Source organism: Equus quagga, chromosome 8 (genome assembly GCF_021613505.1).
Source record: "Equus quagga isolate Etosha38 chromosome 8, UCLA_HA_Equagga_1.0, whole genome shotgun sequence".
NCBI lineage: Eukaryota > Metazoa > Chordata > Mammalia > Perissodactyla > Equidae > Equus > Equus quagga.
In genome coordinates this window covers 125,897,096-125,916,188 of record NC_060274.1, presented here as the reverse complement: position 1 = coordinate 125,916,188, position 19,093 = coordinate 125,897,096, and the positions used below count along the sequence as shown (strand labels likewise).

Genomic DNA, 19,093 nt, shown 5'->3' with positions numbered 1-19,093 from the left:
CTGGGGGCTTCATTCCACTTCTGAGAATTACACAGCATGCCCCCAAACAATGGTGGCTGGAGCATCCATCTGTAGCTCCATCCCCAGTAGCTGAGGGCAACCGCCAGAGGCATTTACTACATCTCATCCTCACTCTTGCACTTCTAGCTGTGCCTGTGTGAAGACCAAGTGGACTCTCTGTGTGTCGGAAAAGCCCTGGGCAGAAAGCAAAAGAAGCTTGAAAAGAAGATATAGGATGGCAAGTAGCACATGAAAATAAAGTGTTCTGCATCACTCATCATTAGGGAAATGCAAATCAACACTGCAATGAAATACCACTTCCCACCCACTGATTGGCTGTCAAAAAATCAAAAAGATAACAACAGGTGTTGACGAGGATGTGGAGAAACTAGAAGCCTCATACACTGCTGCTGGGAATGTAAAATGAGGCAGCCACTTTGGAAAACAGTTTGGAAGTTTCTTAAAAAGTCAAACATAAGCTCACCATATGACTCAGCAATTCCACTCCTAGGTACATACCCACAAGAAATGAAAACATGCCCAGAGACTTGTATAGGAATATTCATAGCAGCTTTATTCATAATAGACAAAAAATGAAACTACTCAAATGTCCATCAACTGGTGGGTGGATAGGTAAAATGTGGTATATCCACACATGGATTACTATTCAGCAACAAAGGAACAGCTGCTGATACATGTTGTGCTATGGATGAACTCAGAATCATCACGCTAATCAAAAGAAGCCAGACATTTACGTGAAATGTCCAGAAAAGGCAAATCCATTGAGGCAGAAAGCCATTTATTGGTTGCCTGGGGCTGGAGGGGGGAAGGATTGATTGCAAATGGGCATGAAATGATGGAAATGTTCTAAAACTGGATTGTCATGATGTTTGTGCAACTTTGTATATTTCTATAAAAGTCACTGAAGTGTAAACTTAAAATGGGTGAATTTCATAGTTATGTAAATTATGCCTCAATAAAACTTTTAAAAGGAGGAGGAGGGGTGGATGTCAGCATGAGCGGAGCTGGAGCTTGCCTGGAATTGCCACCACACTGCAGCTGAAATCAGACAGGCGAGGGGTATGACCTGCGACGCTGGAGATGTCTAACACCATAGACCTTCAGACTTCATATTCAACCCGCTACAGAGGAGGACACCAAGGCTCAGGCACGGGAAGTGACTTGCCCTGTTTACCAGCCATGACCATTCACCGAGGTCCCCAGGGGACAGACCGAGGTCCAGGCCAGCACTCAGACCCGCCCTTCCTCCCTTTCCCCTCTGGGCCCAAGATGCAGACTCCACACACGGGCTTCCTGCCAATGTCACTTTATTTGGGATATGCTAGTGCCAGGGCAGGGAGGGGACAGGTGGGCAAGGGAGGAGGGGGTCAGCGCTGCTGGGCCCGGTGATCACGTGCGGGGCGGCAGCGATCTCATCCTGTAGAGCCCTCAGCGCTTTGAGAAATCACCTCCTGGAGGACAAGTGAAGAGGAGATGGCTAGCACAAAAGGCAGAGTGGTGGGGCCAGGAAGGGACGAGGCTGGAGAAACCAGCAGAAGAGGGAGAAAGAGCCGCAGGAAGAAGCCCAGAGCAAAGGTGAGCTCCTGCCCTGTGCTCCACCCAGGTGGTGTCGGCACCCTTCCACCTGTCTCTCTCTCACCTGCAGGCAGTGAGCCCTCGGGTTAGCACACACTAGGTACTTAACAGGAACGAGGCAGCTGCCGGGCACTTCACACGCTCACTCTCACCAAGTCCTCCCAACAAGCCGGTGCAGATTGTCAGCCCGGTTGTGAAATGAGGTCATGGGGGCTCAGCAAGGACAGAGAGGAGCTGGGATCTGAACCAGGTGTGACTGACCCAAACCCCCAAGCTTACATGCGATTGGAGAAGAAATGAGCAAGAAGGCTCGGAAGTGGACTGGAGGAGATCGGTCGGATTCCAGGAGGAAGAACCAGGCCAGGGGCTGAGCGTTGGGTAAGGGGGTCCTGGCTCTCAATGGGATGCCCCGCCCCGCCCCCGCCTCTGCGGAGACCTCGCCCCGCCCCCACCGGGAGCCCCACCCAGACCCACCCTGGCAGGCGCTGCACTGACAGCTGTGGATGACGGGCAGCACTACTGGCTCTGTGTGGCCGCCAGGACAGCGCAGGTTCAGGATCTGCACGGGGCTCTCGGGGTCCAGGCGGTAGCTACAGCAGTCGCACTGGCTCTGCAGATATGGCTCCTAGGTGAGAGGGGTGACCGAGCTGGGGAGGGGACAAACTTCTTCCCTTTCTTGGCCTTTGCCATCCAAGAGGGACTGGGGCAGAAGGAGGGCCAGATCCCAGATCTCCCGCCGAGCTGGGCAGCCAGGCAGGGGAGGGATGTGTCACCACCAAGCCCCATTCTCCAGGAAGCCCAGCTCCTTCTCTCCAGCCCCGACCCGTCTGAGCGTCCACAGCCTGCAGGTTATGGGAGTGCTTTCCCCGTGCCCATCACTGCACCCAGCAGCAGAGGGACAGACACAGCCCCTACCCCTAGGCGCTTACAGTCTAGCTGGAGAGACAGACTAACAGTTTCTAAACTGCATAATGAGGCCCTAAACCGCACAGTTCTCACCCTAAGTGCAAAGGGAGCTCCTGCTCTATGATTGAATAGTAACTGTATAAGTCCCAATGTTTAATTTTACACATAATTCTATTCTAAGTTTATTTTGAAATAGGTAATACAGTCACACAATACTGAGTTTAAAAACTACAAAATCTTTCAGTAAAAAAAAATCTCCCTCTGATTTCTTTCCCACGATCACTCATTTTTCCTCCCCAGGAAAAAATCTCTTACATCCCCTCCTTTCCTCCCTGTATGTTTTAAACAGTCCAAAAGTCACTGGGAAGGCATTCTCCGGAGACGCAGGGGGCACCCCAGGGAGCAGGAGAGTGGCCAAGGGTGGAGGACCAGGTAGGAAAGCACCCTTGTCTTCCAGGAATAGATGACCCGGGCCGACCTGACTCCCCGGGCTGGCTCACCTCAGGCATGACGTTGGTGCTGGACGGGCAGTGCCCACTGCAGTAGCTTACTTCCACCTGGTCCAGGTAGCAGGGGCCCTTGGTGAGGTTGCGAAGCTCAGTGAGGTGCCGGCAGGAGGCTGACTGCTCTTCTGTGGGGAGGGGCAGGTGAGTGACAGGAGGTGGGGGCAGGGCAGAGAGAGAGGCTGTGATGAGGGGACTCTGTGTGTGGGGAACAGAGGGACAGGGCTTGGAGCTGAGGGGAGCATGTCAGGGCTGGTGTGATCAGCACTGGAGGTCTTCACTCTGCCAATCCCCATGGTGGGCAGCATTGCGGAAGGGGGGCCTGCCAGGGCAGGCATGGGGGTGGTTTGGGAAAAGGGCCTAGAGCAGGGAGAGGCGTGTCAGGAGGTGCCCCAGGTTCCCCACTTACCCAGGGTCTCCTGGCGGCAAGTGGGACAGCAGCTCCCTGGCTCCTGCACGGTCACCTCGCCCTGCAGAGGGACCGGCCCCCAGTCCACTCAGGAGGATGGCCCCACTGCACCGGCACTGCCTGCCCCAGGCCCTAAGACTAGCCTCTGGGGAGGGACCCAGGAAGGAGCTGGGGGAGCCAGTCTGAGAGGGCAGCAGGGCAGCAGGCGGGTACCTGGGCACAGGTGAGGGGGGGGGCACTGCTGAGTGCAGACACTCCTCCCACCGAGGCAGCGGCAGCTCTCACAGTCCTCCGGCCATTCGGATCCAGGCTGGAGAGAGAGGAGGAGAGCCTTCTCTCCATCTCAGCACATGCCAACCCTTCTGTAACACTACCCCGTTCCTGAACCCAGTCTGGGGCCTGGTCAGCGCAGTGGCCTGAGACAGGAGTCGGCAACAAGAGTTTCTAGGGGCAGGTGGGCCATGGGGGCTCAGAGACTGTCCCAGTGTGACAGGCCGACAGTGGAGCTGCCCCTTGCTGCGAGCCGCAGAGCAGGGGAGGAGCCAGTGGATGGGAGGCTGGGGTCGAGAAGGGCTCAGGGCCACAGAGGGGCTGCAGTGACTCACTGGGTGGGGATGCCCGTGGCGCCAGCACTCGCAGCGGTCTGCAGGCACGCAGGGTCCCGCCTGGCTGCGGAAGTGCCCAGGCTGGCACACGCAGCCTGGGGCCTGCCCCGCACTGCAGTTGCTCTGAGACTCAGTGGCGTTCGGTTCCCAGCATGTCCGCTCGCAGGGTCCCAGCTCCCCAGGGGCCACCTGCTGCCACACTTCCCCAGGGGGGCAGTCTACCAGGGAAGACCACCCACCCCACCACATGGGTCAGCCCTGGGTCCAGCCTCAATTCTCCCCCCTCCCACGCTGGGCACCCCCAAGTCCCTCCTCCCTCCCCATGCACTGCCCACCTGGCTCCAGCAGCCTCTAGCCATCTAAGTCTCCAAACACACCTCCCTGCTCTTACCCACCCTTCCAAATACTAGCAGGGCCCAGCTCAGTTCTCGCCTCCTCCAGGAAGCCTCCCCTGACTAGTCCTGTCCACCCCAACTTCTCCATTCCCAGCACTGATTTCACACCTTGTGGGTGCAGCTTGCCTGTTAGTGAGCCAGGGACTGTCTCCTGTCTCTACCTGTTCTGGCAGGTGAGGCCGGGGATGCCCGGGGCTCTCTAGCCCAGTGTGTCTCTGAATCCACACAGAGCCCAGTGTGGCAGAGCTGGGCACATGTGGGCCCTTAGCAAAGGGCTGTCGATTTTGATCAGACAGGGGTGACAGCACAGGGCAGACAGCACGGCCTGTAGACTGCCAGGCAAGGGTGCCGTTTCAGCTCGCTCTATAACCTCAGTTTCCTCATCTGCAGGGAAAGAACCCTCCACTGCCTGCCTCACTCACAGCCCTGGCTCAGTGCCCACAGTGTGCCTGACAAGTGCCCCAGCCACCCAGGGTGGACCATGCCTGGTGGACCAGGGAGCACTGGGCAGGGAGCCTGGGGATGCGGGGCAGTGTGGACAGATGGGGGAGGGGCTTCCTGAAGGAGGCAGCCATGCCTAGGGTGGGCAGGGCCCTCTCCCCTCATCAGGGCCAGCCCAGCCTTGGCTGTAGAGGGACCAGCAGGGGCCTGTATGGCCCACATCTCACCCTGACAGTCAGCGAGGGAGCAGTTGAAGGCTCCACCCTGGCAGACACTGGGAAGACAGAAGCATGTGTTCAGAGGCCTCCTGTGCCCTCCTCCCCACTCCCATTCTCAGCAACCCCTGCCTCCCCCAACCCCCCAGCCCCCAGCCCTCACCAGCGGGTGCAGTTCCGGCTGAGCACAGTTCCTGGGGGCAGCTCCTGGGCCTGCTCTTCAAGGCTTAGGGTGAGGCCCCAGGGCAGGGAGAGCTGGGTGCAGGGGCATGCAGTGGGGGGCACACAGGTGCCATTGTGCAGCAGCTGGGGCAGTGCAGGCTCCAGTTAGACTCCAGTCAGTGCCTCCTACCCCCATACCTGCCTGCTCCCCCAGGTGGGAGTCAGGGCCCAGCGCCCACACCTACCTGCCCTCCAGGGCAGCCACAGCCAGGCTGGCAGACGTCCTGCACACAGAGGTCACCAGGCTGCAGATGTGAGCAGAGGCGCGGGCACGAGAGGGCACAGGCCCTGAGCACCTGGCCAGGTGGGCACTCTAGGGGAGCACACAGATAGTGATGTGGAGTCCCGAGGGGGCTGCCTCAGGACCTGCCACCTGCCCTGGTGAGTGTCAGCTGGGCCAGGGGCCTCAGCTCAGCAGCAGCAAAGGGCAGGGCAGGCACCCACCACTGGGCACTCACCAGGGCAGGGCTGCGGGTTACACTCCTGCCATTGCTCTGTGTCCTGGGCTTGGCATGGTGCCCCCCTGGGACCTTCCTCACAGCTCCGACGGCGCTTGGTGGTGCCCCCACCGCAGGGAGCCGAGCAGCTGCTCCAGGCTGACCAAGGCCCAAGGACTGGGCACTCATGGCGTGGACACAACAGGGACCCATTGACACAGGTGCTGTGGACAGGGGTGTGCAGAAAGGGCCCCAGCCCCGAATCAGTGTGAATAGAGTTTTGCTCCCCAGCAATGCCCATGACCCTGACCTACCCCAGGCCTCCCATCCGAAGCTCCTGTCCTCCCGCCTGGCCTGCAGTGGGCAGCCATACCAGGTTTTGCAGTCCAGCTGCACCACCTCGGCCGGGGCCAGGACCCACGAGGCATTGGGGCTGGGGAGGCCACAGCGGCAAGAGGAGATGGGCACACAGTGCCCATCCTGTACCAGTTGCCCAGGGGGACAGCGGCAGCCTGGTGTAGGGGTAGGAAGGACAAGCAAGATTCAGTGCCAGGGCAGGCACACACGACGAGTCCCTCTGGACTCCAAGGCCTCAGGCTGGCACTGGAGCATCCTTTCCGTCTGCCACCTCCCTCCCCGACGTGACCTGGTCTCCACGATATCTCCCACCCCCAAGCTCAAGAAGGGGACGCTCTAGGCCGCCCTATGTGTGGGTACCACCCCAGGGCCCTTGAGGCTGCCTGAGAGCATCCTCACAGACACAGCCCATCTCGACTGAGGCTCCCTCTACACAGGACCCCCAGCCAGTCGCTGAAAGTGACCCGAGGACCCACTCTGCTGCCCTGTTACTCATGACCCCGCAGTCTGTCTCCGCCCCCAGGCCACACACTCGCTGCCCTGGTTTCCCCAGGGTTCCCAGGCATGGCCTGGCCACCTGGGCGGCACGGTCCCTGCAGACACTGCACACGGTCCCAGAGGTCGGCACAGCTTCTAGGGCACTGGTTGGCACAGTCAGGGGTGGGCACGGTGTCCCTGGACTCACAGCTCTCCCCTGAGGACCAGAAGGTAGGAGTCCACATTAGGGACGTTCTCAGGCCCTGCCCTCCACTGCATGCCTCCAGGAGCAGAGGCAACATCTCCCTCAGGCGCTATCTCTGACAGTACTGTCCCTGGCTCCTCCTCCGGACGCCAGGTTTGGGGGGTTACCTGGGCAGGGCCCCATGTTGCAGCTCTCTGTCTGAGCCCATGGCCCCCGGCAGCCTCCTCCAGGGGGAACCCCTGCCTTTCTCCAGCGCAGCCGGAACCCCCCACTGCAGGGCACCTGGCAGGGGCTCCAGGGCCCCCAAGGACTCCACTGGCATAAGTCTGAGGAGGTAAAATGGAAGTCAGTGCCCAGGGTTCACCTCCCCTGCCTCCTGCTCCCACCCCAGCCCTTGGGCTCCAGCCCAGCAGCCACTGGCACACCCTGAGCTCCACTCCCCGACCAGGGGTCCCTTCCTTCTCTTCCAGCTGCGGCCCCACCCGCCTCAAATCCAGCAGGCCCTGGAGTGTTAGCAGGTCAGCTAACTACCCGGGCACAGAAATGAACAACACGGCCCAGCCTCTCCTAGCCAGGACCCCCTCCACCCTCATTCCAGGCCCCTTGCCCTGTTGGCCTAGGCCCCTCCCCATCACCGTGGCAGGCTTGAGGGTCCGGGCAGAGGCGTTGCTGGCTGAGTGGTGCAGTGCAGAGGTCTGGGTCCCCGGCCCATGGCCTCCCTGTCTCAGGGTCCAAGCAGAGGCGATGGCGGTGCTGCTCCGAGGCCAGCACAGGGGCCGAGGTTGGGGAGAGGCTGGCTGGGTCCTGGGGCCAGCGCTCCTCTAGGGCAGCCCTGGAGGCAGGGGCCAGGACACCAAGGGGCAGGCAGGGCCCACAAGGCGACCACTCGGACCAGCCACTGAGAGGCAGAAGACCTAGGAAGGGCAGCGTGTGGGCGCCCTACCCAGTGACCATCCCCAGACCCAGCGACCGTGGTGGACACAGAGGGCTGTGACCCGGAAGCTGGAGGAGGTGGGCGGCGGGCAGCCAGGGCAGGGTGACCAACCATCCTGGTTTGTCTGGGACTGCCCCAGTTCTAGCACTGGAAGTGCCAGGTCCCAGAAACCCCCCAGTCCTGGGCAAATGGGGACAGCTGGTCTCCCTAGTCCAGGGTTACCTTGACAGCCCCAGCTGGTGCACCGCAGCTCCCCGTGCTGGCATACACTGTGAGAGAGAGTGGTCAGAGTGGGCTCTAGGAGACAGGATCCAGCCCAGAGTGGTGGGCGGGGCCTCATGTAGGGGTAACCTGAGCTCTGGGCTCATCTGGAGCAGGATGAGGCTGGGGCTGGGCCTGGGGGCCTTAACTTGACCTTCTCTGTGGAGGTCAGGCTGTCCTGGGGGCCCCTACCCCCTCCCAGTCCATTCTCTGGCCCCTCCCCCACCTCCATCACTCACCACTCTTTGCAGCCCAGCTGCAGGTTTTCCCCGGGGGCCAGGGTCACCCCGGCTCCTTCTCCTAAGATGTGCTGGCAGCTACACTGCTCTGGGGGAATGCAGCCCCCAGCCTGCTCCAGCAGCCCCTGTGCAGGAGGGGACACAGGAACAGGGCTGTGTGGCAGTCATCTCTGCGTCCTAACACCAGCACCGTGCCTAGCCCACAGCAGGTGCACAGGCGTGTTGCTGAGGGAATGGAGAGGCGAACAGCCACGAGGTAGAATGTGAAGAACTAAGGCACCACGAGGAGGCACCATGAGGAGGGGTGTCACGGTGGGCATCACGAAGGGAGGGAGGAGGTGTGGGAGTGTGGACAGAGCAGCCCCTTCTCCTGGGGCCTCTCCGCTAGCTCCACCCCTCACCTCAGGGCAGTAGCAGCCGGGCTGGCAAGGTGGCAGGTCCTGACAGAGCCCACGGCTCAGGTGTGTGGCACAGAGCCCAGCACAGGGGGAGCCGCAGGCGTGGAACTCAAAGGGAGGAGTGCAGCTGTCCTCTGGAGGGGAGGCAGGCAGACTGATGGGGGGCAGCCCAGAGGCAACCTCTGACCCCCAAGCCCAGAGCACATAGTGCATGGTCCCATCGAGGCCCCTTGGGGACACCCTGTAGGAGTGTAAGACTGCCCCCCTGCTGCCTGAAAGGACAGCCCAATGTCGCCCATCCAGTACCCACTCCACCCGTGTAGGTGCCCCCAGGGAAGGGGCAGGCGGGTCTGGGCCTTGGAGAGCCAGGACTCTGCATGGAGGATCGGGGCTGCGGGGAGTTAGGGGCCAGCAGGTGCTCTAGGGATTGGTCTACGGGAGACGGAGGGGCAGAAATGGAGGGCAGCTACAACAGGAGGCGGGCCAGACCCACTGTGCCTGGGGGCAGCTCCAAGCGGACAAAGCCTCTGCTGGGCCCACAGCTGCAAAGCGGGAAAATCACAGTGAAGGCTACAGGGGTGGGGAACAGCTGTGATGAGAGAGTAGCTGAGGGTAGGGCAGGGGAGTAGCTGGGCTGCCGAGGGCAAGGGTCAGTGCAGGCCAGGGCAACTGCTCTGAGGTCCTGGGGGCATTGAGGTTCGCTCCGAGATGAGCTGAGAGTCCCAGTGGGGGCCCTGGGAGGCCCCTGCCAGGGTTCAGCTTGCTCCTGGGGCCTCACCAGAGCAGTTGCTGATGAGGCAAGGCCGGAAGTGGCCGTCCAGCCGTGTGCAGGGGGGGCCCTCCCTTGCCCTTCCGGGAGCTGGTCCCTGGTGTCGGTAGCGCTGCTGGACCAGCACTTGGCATGAGCATCGCGTCCAGCTGCTCCAGCTGCTCCACACGCACTCCTCTAGGGACCAAGGTGGGGGATGTCAGCCAGGGGCCTCTCTCTTACATGCTCTCCCCCCTCATCCCAGCCCCAACCAGCACCCTGCACAGGAAAAAGGCAAAAGGAAGCCAAGAATTCAGAAAGGTCCCAGCTGGCAGGGTTCCTTGTCACCCAGCAGTGAGAGTCACATCTCAGAGGAAGCGATGGGGGAAAGCAGACAAGAATAAAACAAAAATGGGGGAGGAACAGATGTAGATATATTTTGGGGGAATAATCTGGGGGTTTGGAAAACACATATTATTCCCTGAGTTTTCCCCAGGGAGAAAAGCCGGGGAGGGACTTCACTTCCCTGCACACTCACCCAGGCAGGGCCCTGCGTAGCAGGCCTGGGTGTCCAGGTGAAGGAAGGTCCCATTGCAGGTGGGGTCAGCCTCGGCCAGCAGGCAGGGGCAGGACCCAGAGCGGGAGGCCAGGCCGGGGCCGCAGCTGCGGGAACAGGGCCCCCACGGGCCCCAGGAGCAGGCCTCCTGCAGCCCCGGGCAAGGCTGCCACCCACAGTGCTGGGTCTGGGTGTCGGGGCCCAGGCAGTGGCGGGGCTCAAGGCGAGAAGCCAAGGCCATGCAGGCCCGGGTGCGGACCTGGTTTCCACCTCCACAGGAGACAAGGCAGTCAGACCAGGGGGACCACAGTGTCCAGGCCCCGGGCTCTGTGGGAGGGGACAAATGAGGTTAGAAGAGTCAGAGGGAGCGAAGGCCCCGAGGGCTGGGCAGGACCTTCGTGGCACAGGGGGTGGCAGTTGGAAACAGGCGGGAGGGAAATAGAGGATACAGAGCAAGATGGACAGCGAGGCTGGTAGGGTGGGGTGAGGCGGGGATCAGGGTGAAACCCAGACCTGCACACTTGGTGTCCTCGCAGATGACCCCCTCCGGGGTGCAGGAGCTGAGGGGAGGAGCCCAGACTCAGGGATGCTGCTGTCCAGCAGGACAGTACAGGCCACCCTGCCCCTGCCCCTGGGCTTACCACTGCTGGCACTCGCCCTGCTGCCAACTGTCCCCTAGGGTGCGGGAGTGGGCACCATGCAGGCACAGGGGTGGGCACGGGGGCTGAGGGCAGGGCTGGCTCTGGGACTGCTCCTCCCGACACTCCGGCGCCCATGAGTCTGACGTGGAGGACCTGGGCGGGGCCGGGGGCAGAGAAAGCAAGAAATGGCCCAGGGCCCTTCATCACCCCTCCACCTCCTAAGGGACACCCAATGGGGAAACCCAGGGTGGGCGCGGAGGTGGCTAAGGAAAGGCAAGGATGAGCAGGGACAAAAGCTTGGCCAGGACACAGGCTGGGTGCAATCACTGGTGGGGGGCAGGATCCAGGAACTTGGTGTCAGAGAGGGAGACGGTGTCCAGGCAGCGGGAGACCCGGGGTGGGGAGAGGTGACCCTAGCCTGGCCCAGCCCCATACCGGAAGCGGCTCTGCTGCCCGCCAGGCCCACATGAGCGGCTGCAGGGACTCCAGGCTGACCAGCGGCTCCAGGTGCAGTGGGCGGGTGGTGGGCAGGGCTGAGCCGTGCAGGAGAGCTGCCCGGCCTGGCACGAGCAATTGTTACAGGCCTCCTGGTGCTGGCTCCCTGGGGCCCAGCTGTGGCCCTGGGCATCCGTGCACTCGCAGTGCTCAATTGGCACACAGCCGCTGTCCTGCTCCAGGGAGCCTGTGGGGAGGCGACCCTTCAGAGCTGCACTGGCACCCCAGGCACCAGCTGCCTTCCTGCCCAGCTGCCCTGACATGCCATGCGGAGGGTCGGGGCAGCACATACCCTCAGGGCAGCGGCAGCCCCGCTGGCAGGGCTGGCCATCCTGACACACGATCCCCTCCTGGAGGTCTGAGCAGCGGCGGGGGCAGCGGTTGGCACAGCTGACGACCTCCATGCCTGCTGGGCAGCCCTCCTCTGAGCAGATGGGGAGGACCAGAATCAAGAGGACCCTGAGCCCCAGGGCTCAGAAACCCTCCCGCTGCCCCAAGGGGGCCCACCCCTACCTCCAGGAAGCCATACGCCCTGTCCTTGTCCCCACCTTGGTGCCCATGGGAACATGGGGCTTTGGGGAGACCCTGGGATGGGACATTCTGAGGGACAGAGCTGCTCTTTGCTTCTGCCTGTGAGTTCCCAGCATCTAGCCTGGCACTCAACAGATGTTTGTCCAGCTGAACTGAATTCGTGCATCTAAAAAGCCAACATTCTCACCTATGTGGCTCCTTTGTGTTCATCCGCAGGGAGATGGAAGGCAATGTGTGTAGGGAGTGGCCTAACAGAGGGGGTGGGGCCTAGAGTAACCTGGGTCCGTGAGGTCAGTGAGCTCCGAAGGACCAATAACAGAAGGAGCTGAAGCAGGTGGGGGAGGGCAGGGGATCACAGCTGTCTGGCTCAATCCACATCCCGGGCACTAGGTACACTCAGCACTGTCACCCTCAAATCCTCCGAGAATCTCGACAGGGCAGGACGGTTCTTTAGGAATGGGAGAGTGGGGCAAAGCTGAGACAGTGAGTTCTAGTCCAGGGTTGGGGTGGGCAGTGGGTGGGTTCCAGCAGCTCATCACTGGGCACAGGGAGACCTTACCCAACGCCCAGATCCCTCCATCTACCCCTGTGGGTCTCAGTTTTCTTAACTGGCCAATGGGGTAACGCCCCGTCTATGTTGCAAGGTGATGTGGGGAGGAAATTAGAGGTAGGGGTGCAGAGAGCTGTGCAGAGTGCACAGGCCACCAGGGATGTGCTGTCACCACTGCCATACCACACGGCATGGGATTGCAGAGCCGAGCGTGGTGCTTCTCCCCAACACAGGGAGCACCCCCGTTCTTGGGTGGGGGGCTCGAGCAACGGCGGCTCCTCAGGGATCGGCCCCCTCCACAGCTCCGGTCACACCAGGACCAGGGACTCCAGCGGGACCAGCCTCCTGGCACTAAGTGGGAGAAGGAAGAGCCACATGAGGGGCCTGGCTCAGGCAGAGGGCCCCCGTGTCCCACGAGCCTGGGGCAGGGTCCTGCACTAAGATGGAAGTGCCACACTCAGGTGGCCGGGTGCCTGGCAGGGGCACTGAGGCCAGGGAAGAGCACCCCCTGGTCCTCACCAGCCCACCTCACCTGGGCAAGCACGCCGGTTGCAGAAGCGGTGCTCCTGGTAAGCTGTAAGGATGTCGGGGCACCAGTGCCCACCGGGCCCTGGGGGACGGTACGCCCGAAGGCGGCGCTGCTGGCCCACCCCGCAGCTTCGGGAGCAAGGTTCCCACGGGGCCCAGGTGGTCCAGGAGCAGTTCCCGGCCACGCAGCCAGGGCCAGGGCACAGCGGCAGCTCTGTGGGAGGCGATAAAGCTGGGCTGGAGCCAGCCCTGGCCGCACAGAACCTGCCCAGCTCAAGGGCAGACCTCCTCCTCTGCCGGACCAGCTCTGACCTCATCCAGACCTTCGGGTTCCCCTTCCAGATCTGATACTGACTATTGTGTGGCTGTGGCCCCTGGGCCTCAGTTTCCCCTTTTTCATAGGGGACAGTAGTCCCAGCCCCACAGGGGCTGCAGAGGGATTTGGAAGGGACCTTGGTTGGGGGGTATTCAGTACACATGTGGGTGAGGATTTGCTGCAAGTTGGCAGCGCTTCCCAGCAGCTGCTGGGGGTGGCAAAGGGGACCAGGGTCCGGAGACAGGCATGGATTCAGATCAGATGCCAAATCAGATAATATTTGCTTAATGGGTATCAGATGTCAGGGTTTGGGGGTGGGGGGCTAGGGGTTAGAATGAATTGTTTGAGGGCAAAGTTGGGGTTAGAGGGGATAGTCAGGGTTCAGACACAGGTCAGGGTCAGAGGTTGAGACTGGAAGTACACGCACCTGTGCAAGAGGGCAGGTTGCAAGGGCGCTCCTGCGAAGTGTCCCCGCTGGTGCAGTTCACCAGGCAGAGGCGGGTGCGGCTGCGCAGAGCAGGGCGAGCGGGGTCTGTGCAGCTGCTGGAGCAGGGGGACCACGGGGACCACAGGCCCCAGCCACCTGGGGGAGGGGAGGCAGGGGCATCTCCTGATGAGTCTGCCCTGGGGTCCCGCCTCCCAGGAAGCAGGTGTGGGGAGGGAGGAGGCCCCGGACTTGCTTTTCCCAAGGGAGGCCGCATGGCAGGGGTGCAGGGAGTGCAGGGCCAGGACCCAAGGAGTCTGGGCTACCTGGAAGGCCCGTCGCTGGCTCCACCGTGGACCCTCCAGCCCCTGTGCCAAAGGAAAACCCAGCTCAGAAATGTTTCCCAGCCTGCAGTGCACCAGGACCAAGCCAGAAGCTGGTGGCTGAGCTCCAGACCCGCCGCTATCTGGTTCAGCCCTTCCTTCCACCTGGTCTCCCACAGACAGTCCAGGTACAGCACTTTCTCGTGGCAGCAAGATCTTTACTCAAGCCGTTCCTGCTACCTGGCATTCCTTCCCCTCCAATGCTTGTTAACGTCCTTCGCATCCCTCAAACCCCCTCAGATGCTGCCTCCTCCAGGAAGCCCTTCTAGACTGTTGCTCAAGGAGAATTCTCAATCTCCCTGATCTCCCATAGCAGATGGGCCCTCCTACGGGGCTCATCACATACTGAAATGGGTTATCTGAGCCCCTGGATTCCAAGGTCAGGGTCCTCACTACCCCAACTCCAATTTGTGCATTTGGCAAGAGCTCCAGAAATGTTGGTCGAATGTACCTGAATAGAAAAGAAACACAGAGCTAGAAGGTGAGAGGAAGAAAGATGCAGAGAATGAAACAGCGACAGACAGAAATAAGAAAGGACAAGAGGCCAGCTGAAGTGGATTCAGCCAGCCAGACTCTCCCCTCCCGCTTTCCTCACCTGGGCAGTCTGGGCTGGGGCAGTACTCGAGGTCCTGGTGGGGCCCAAGGCAGCCCTGGCCGCCGGGAGCTGGCGTGGGGTGCACACACTGGCGGCTACGGGTGCGGGTGCCGAGCCCGCCACAGGAGCGGGAGCACAGACCCCATGGACCCCAGGGACTGAAGCCACCACCAGCCCTGGAGCAGTCCTCCACAGAGCAAGACAGCTTTCCGTGCACACAGGAACTGGGGAGAGGGCGTAAGGGTGAGGCGCCAGAAGGACGGACCCTCAGAGAAAGGGGTGTGGGCAAAGGTCTTGGCCCTGAAGGGTGAGGAGATGGAGCCAGGGCTAGCCCAGGCCAGGGGGGCAGAGGGCAGCCCAGTGCTCCCCCTCCTGTGACCTCAAATGTCTCCACCCTCATCGTCCCCCTCACCAGTTGCTGCAGCCTACACGGAGGGTCTGACCCGAGCCCAGCTCATCTCCAGGCCCAAGGGGCTGACCCCCCTCTCCCAGAATGGGTGGGCGAGCCTCAGGGTCAGCGCTGGCGGCTCCCAGCTCCTGCAGCAGCAAGGCTGTCAGCACACACGGGCACTCCTGGGGGGTGGGAGCAGAGGAGAAAGTGCCATCGCACAGGCTGGAGCCACCAGCCCTGGTGCCAGCCCTCTGCACAAAGCAGGCAGGGGAAGAATGGAAGGGGAGGAAGAGAGGTGTGTGGCCCCAGGAGAGGGCCCTGGGCCCCAGAAGAGCACTTCCGGGAACAAGTGGAACTGTTCACCCGCATCAGGGGTATGAATGTGAGAGGTGAGAGATGCGTGGCCTAGGGGCTTGACCGAGATGGCCAGCCAACCTTGCTACATAGAGCACTTAGCTAGGACACAGGCGAGGTCAACCAAGGCCCTGACAGGACAAGACTTGGAGGCAGCATGGGAGGGGGCTTCAGCTAGGAATCAGAACATCTGAGTTTGCGTCTAGTTCTGCCAATAACTGTCGGCTGACTTGGTGTGTCCATTCCCACCCTGGGGCTCAATGTCATCAGCTCTAAGTCAGGAGGTGGGGACTAGGTGGCTATTCGGGTTCCTGCCAGCCATGGCATTCTGGAACCCTGGCTAGGGGGAGCCCACTGGGATGCCAGCTTCAGGATTAGGGTTCAAAGGAATCGCTGTGCGCCTATAGGGCTGGACAGAGCAGAGTGGGCACCTGCCTGCTGTCTGGACCCCACAGTCGGAGGCAAGGTCTCTGGGGCCAGGCAAAGCGAGGGTGAGGGGACGCTTTCCCCACAAGGGCGTGGAAGGGCAAACGGGGGCAGTGAGGACCCATGATTCCCTGCAGTGGCCTGAATGGTGTGGGGAGCCACTGAGGCCTGGCAGGAAACCGCCCTTCGCTGCCAGGAGCTGGGCATCAAGGAGCCAGAGGGGACACCCGGCCACACCTCGGTCAGGGGCGGCTCTAAGCTGGAGTTGGGAGCCAGGAAGATGTGCTGGTGAAGGGCAGGGCCCCAGACAACGTCCCCATTTCCCGGGGACCAGGGACGCCCAGAGGCTGCAGCGCCTCAGCCTTCGCTCTAAGCACTAGAACTCTGCCTGCCCCTCAACGCAGGCAGCAGAGGCCTTGGACGGCCCCCATGCCCGGATGCTTGCCCAGGATCCTGTGAGGAAGGGGCGAGCTCTCCAGAGGCCACAGGGTCCGTAGAGGTGATGAGCTGATGGGCTGGGGGTAAGGGTGGGCCCTGGGCTCTTGGTCAGGTGGGTTCTGACCTGGACACAGGCCGAGCCATGCTGGAAGGTGCCCTCGGGGCAGTGGCAGCCCTCCTCGCAGCCATCGGAGAAGCAGCCCACCTGCTGAGTGATGTGGGCGCAGGAGAAGGGGCACCCCTCGCTGGGCTGGCACTCCCGGTACAGTCGCCCGGCCGGGCAGCCTGCCTCTGAGGCAACACCTGCGTCAGTGCCCAGCTCCAGCCCCACCGCCCTCTCTGCCTCCTTCTGCGCCCACCTCACCATCTGCCTTTTACTCTCCCCGGTGCCTGTCCCCCACCATCTTTTCCGAGTCGTGCCAACAACACCCTCCCTGAGCTGTGTCCCTCAGGGACAATGTCATGCCCACACCCACAGGCTCCCCCATCCTTGGTACAGCCCAAATCTGGCTACTTCCTCCTCCACTTGCCCATCACTGGCCTGGACAAAAGGCACCCATGCGTCAGGGTCAAATGTCAGCATGGGAATCAAACCTAGGTCGGAGTGTCAAGGGCAGAGCCTGGGCTGGGGCTCACCTCTGCAGACTTGTGTGTGGCAGGTGCGGCTCTGGCGGACAGGCCCCAGGCAGGGGGGCCGGGCGCAGCGTCGAGAGCGCAGCTGCTCCCCTCCCCCACACGAAACACTGCAGTCCTCCCAGGGGCCCCAGGAGCTCCACACCCCAGGGCCAGGGCAGCCAGGCACCTCCTGGCATTGCAGGATGCCTGCCACACAGGTGCTGGGGACAAGGAGGAGGCTTCAGAAGACAGGCCACCCCCCCAACTCCCGGGAGGGCCCTATTGCCAGGCTGGCAGCCCATCCCCTCCCTGCTTCTCTTGGCTCACCAGTTGTCACACGGCCCAGTCACCACCTCTCCGGGTTCCAAGCTCTGCCAGGAGCTGAGCCCAGACCCTGCTGAGCGGCTCTGGTTCTCGGGGATCCCTGAGGGCACAGGAGTGGGGCTGGGGACTCCAGACAGCTCGGTGTACCCCCTAAATCCCTCCTCCTACCCCACTGCCTTCTACCTCCCTCCCCACCAGACTCCACCCCACGGTGCCCCAGATCCTGGACATGGGACATGAAAGCCCCAACATGGACCAGCCAAGGGACGTGGTAGGATTCAGGGGAGACTAAGGCCTCGAGCATTGGGGAGGCCAAGGTTACCCATTCCTATCCTGTGGCCCCAGGTTGGGCCCAATGGGCAGAGGACCAGGGGCCAGGAAGGGGGCGCTGCAATGCTCTGGGGACCCATGGGCGAGGACAAGGGGTGGCACTGACCCATGGCTCCAGGCTGGTACTGGCAGCGGCAGTGGGCGGGGGACACACAAAGGCCATCCTGGGACAGCTGCCCAGGGGGACACCCACAGCTGGGCTGGCAGGCCGTCGAGCCTGGCTGGCACATCATCCCCAGGGACAGGTCCTGGCAGGAGCGGGGGCAGGGCCGCCCACAGGGAAGAAGCTCCTGGCCACCCCCACAGTCTGTGGCAGGAGGGAAGCAGAGAGGGTGGTGCTGAGTCGGGGCCCATCCTGAGGGATACTATCCTGCCATGCCCCCCACCTGCAGGGACCTCCCACCTTACCCCAGGGCCATGGGATGAGTGACCCAATGGCTGCTCCTCACAGAGAGTGACATGCATGTGTACAGGGGACTCAAAGGTCAGAGTCAGCGTCTCCCCAGCTTTACAAGGGACCCTCCCAGACCTCTGTGGAAGCCCTCACCTGTGCATCGGGTGGAATTGTCTTGGCAAGGGCGACTCTGCCCATGGCCCCCAGGACAGGGCCTGCCTCCCTCAGTGGGGGGCCAGCTACACACCCGGCTCCGATGGGACTGCCCCAGGCACACGTCACAGGGAGACCACGGTCCCCATGGGCTCCAGGCTCCATCCACTGTGCCAGAAAGACAGAATCATCTGCCTTAGGAGGCTCAGGAGGCCCAGCCTATTGGGACTGGGGCAGACTAGTGGGGGCATCTCACCTGGGCACGCAGTGCGGCTGGGGCAGGTCTCCCGCTGATGCTGGGCCCCTGCCTCCCCGGCCTCCCCGGGGCACGGGGCTCCCCCGTGCTGAGGAGGGGGGCAGGTGCAGGCCCTGGAGCGGGTCCTCATCTGGCTCCTGCAGGGCTGGGTGCACGCTGTCCACTCCGACCACGGGCACCAGCCTCCAGGCACTGTGGGGAACAATGGCGGGCGCTGGGGCACTGCTGTCCTTTCCCCAGGCCCAGCCTTCTGCGACCCTGGGCCGCTTCTCCTCACCTCCCTCTGAGCTGGGTATGTACCTGGGCAAGGCAGGTCTGTGCAGGTCAGCCTCCCCTCCGAGCAGGTGCTGGGCGGGGCATGCAGGCAAAGGAGGGAGAGCCTACGCTCAGTCCTGCCCGTACCCTCCACACGCACCCCTCCTGGGCTGCCTCTTCTCTCCCCCTCACCCCTAGCCCCCCATTTCCCTTTGAGGTCTTGGATCTGTGACCCCTCCCTTTCTCCAGTGCCTCCAGATCCTGCTCCCTGTCCCACTGAGGGCCTCTCGGGTGTCCTGCAGACCATGTGTCCTACGGGGGAATGATTACAGGTCGTCTGCTGCCGACTGGGGCCAGACAGTGAGAGGAAACACTGCCCGTGTCACCTCTCCTCCCCCTCAGAGAACACACCCAGCCCCCGGCTCCCAGAGCACAAACCATGGAGCTGGCTGCCTCAGTTTCCTCACCTATCAGACAGGGGTTAGGGTGCCTGCGGCATCTTCTCAGGGACTGTGGGGGTCTAACGTGCATCAGCTGACACCAGGAGAGCTCAGGTACGCCCGAAATGAAGTGGGCTAGTCCTGCCCTCACCCTGTACCTGCATCCCGCCCATGCTCTGCCCTCACCCCTGCACCTGAATCCTGCCCGAGCCCCGCCCTCACCCCTGCACCTGCCTTCTGCCTGCGCCCCGCCCTCACCCCTGCACCTGCATCCTGCCCAAGCCCCCCCTCACCCCTGCACCTGCATCCTGCCCATGCTCCGCCTTCACCCCTGCACCTGCATCCTGCCC

The 19,093-nt window shown here is 62.2% G+C and overlaps 1 protein-coding gene across 1 annotated transcript in view; it reads right to left on the bottom strand.

Annotated features, from left to right (window-relative positions):
- Positions 1 to 1,337: 1,337 nt before the first annotated feature.
- The window catches only part of LOC124244162 (SCO-spondin-like), a 52,567-nt gene continuing 34,811 nt past the window's right edge, over positions 1,338 to 19,093 (bottom strand). Inside the window, 37 exon segments of the mRNA XM_046670578.1 lie at positions 1,338 to 1,472; positions 2,071 to 2,221; positions 3,003 to 3,133; positions 3,415 to 3,475; positions 3,628 to 3,648; positions 3,650 to 3,724; positions 4,020 to 4,237; positions 5,083 to 5,129; positions 5,234 to 5,376; positions 5,478 to 5,605; positions 5,751 to 5,953; positions 6,103 to 6,241; positions 6,664 to 6,780; positions 6,936 to 7,094; positions 7,404 to 7,682; positions 7,925 to 7,971; positions 8,203 to 8,327; positions 8,604 to 8,734; positions 9,379 to 9,546; positions 9,887 to 10,231; positions 10,418 to 10,464; positions 10,546 to 10,698; positions 10,981 to 11,227; positions 11,333 to 11,464; positions 12,305 to 12,472; positions 12,654 to 12,863; positions 13,393 to 13,548; positions 13,716 to 13,757; positions 14,368 to 14,591; positions 14,780 to 14,940; positions 16,101 to 16,267; positions 16,613 to 16,812; positions 16,919 to 17,015; positions 17,352 to 17,552; positions 17,793 to 17,960; positions 18,049 to 18,240; positions 18,349 to 18,395. Coding sequence (XP_046526534.1) covers positions 1,450 to 1,472; positions 2,071 to 2,221; positions 3,003 to 3,133; positions 3,415 to 3,475; positions 3,628 to 3,648; positions 3,650 to 3,724; positions 4,020 to 4,237; positions 5,083 to 5,129; positions 5,234 to 5,376; positions 5,478 to 5,605; positions 5,751 to 5,953; positions 6,103 to 6,241; positions 6,664 to 6,780; positions 6,936 to 7,094; positions 7,404 to 7,682; positions 7,925 to 7,971; positions 8,203 to 8,327; positions 8,604 to 8,734; positions 9,379 to 9,546; positions 9,887 to 10,231; positions 10,418 to 10,464; positions 10,546 to 10,698; positions 10,981 to 11,227; positions 11,333 to 11,464; positions 12,305 to 12,472; positions 12,654 to 12,863; positions 13,393 to 13,548; positions 13,716 to 13,757; positions 14,368 to 14,591; positions 14,780 to 14,940; positions 16,101 to 16,267; positions 16,613 to 16,812; positions 16,919 to 17,015; positions 17,352 to 17,552; positions 17,793 to 17,960; positions 18,049 to 18,240; positions 18,349 to 18,395 — 5,323 coding nt within the window. The 3' untranslated portion in view covers positions 1,338 to 1,449.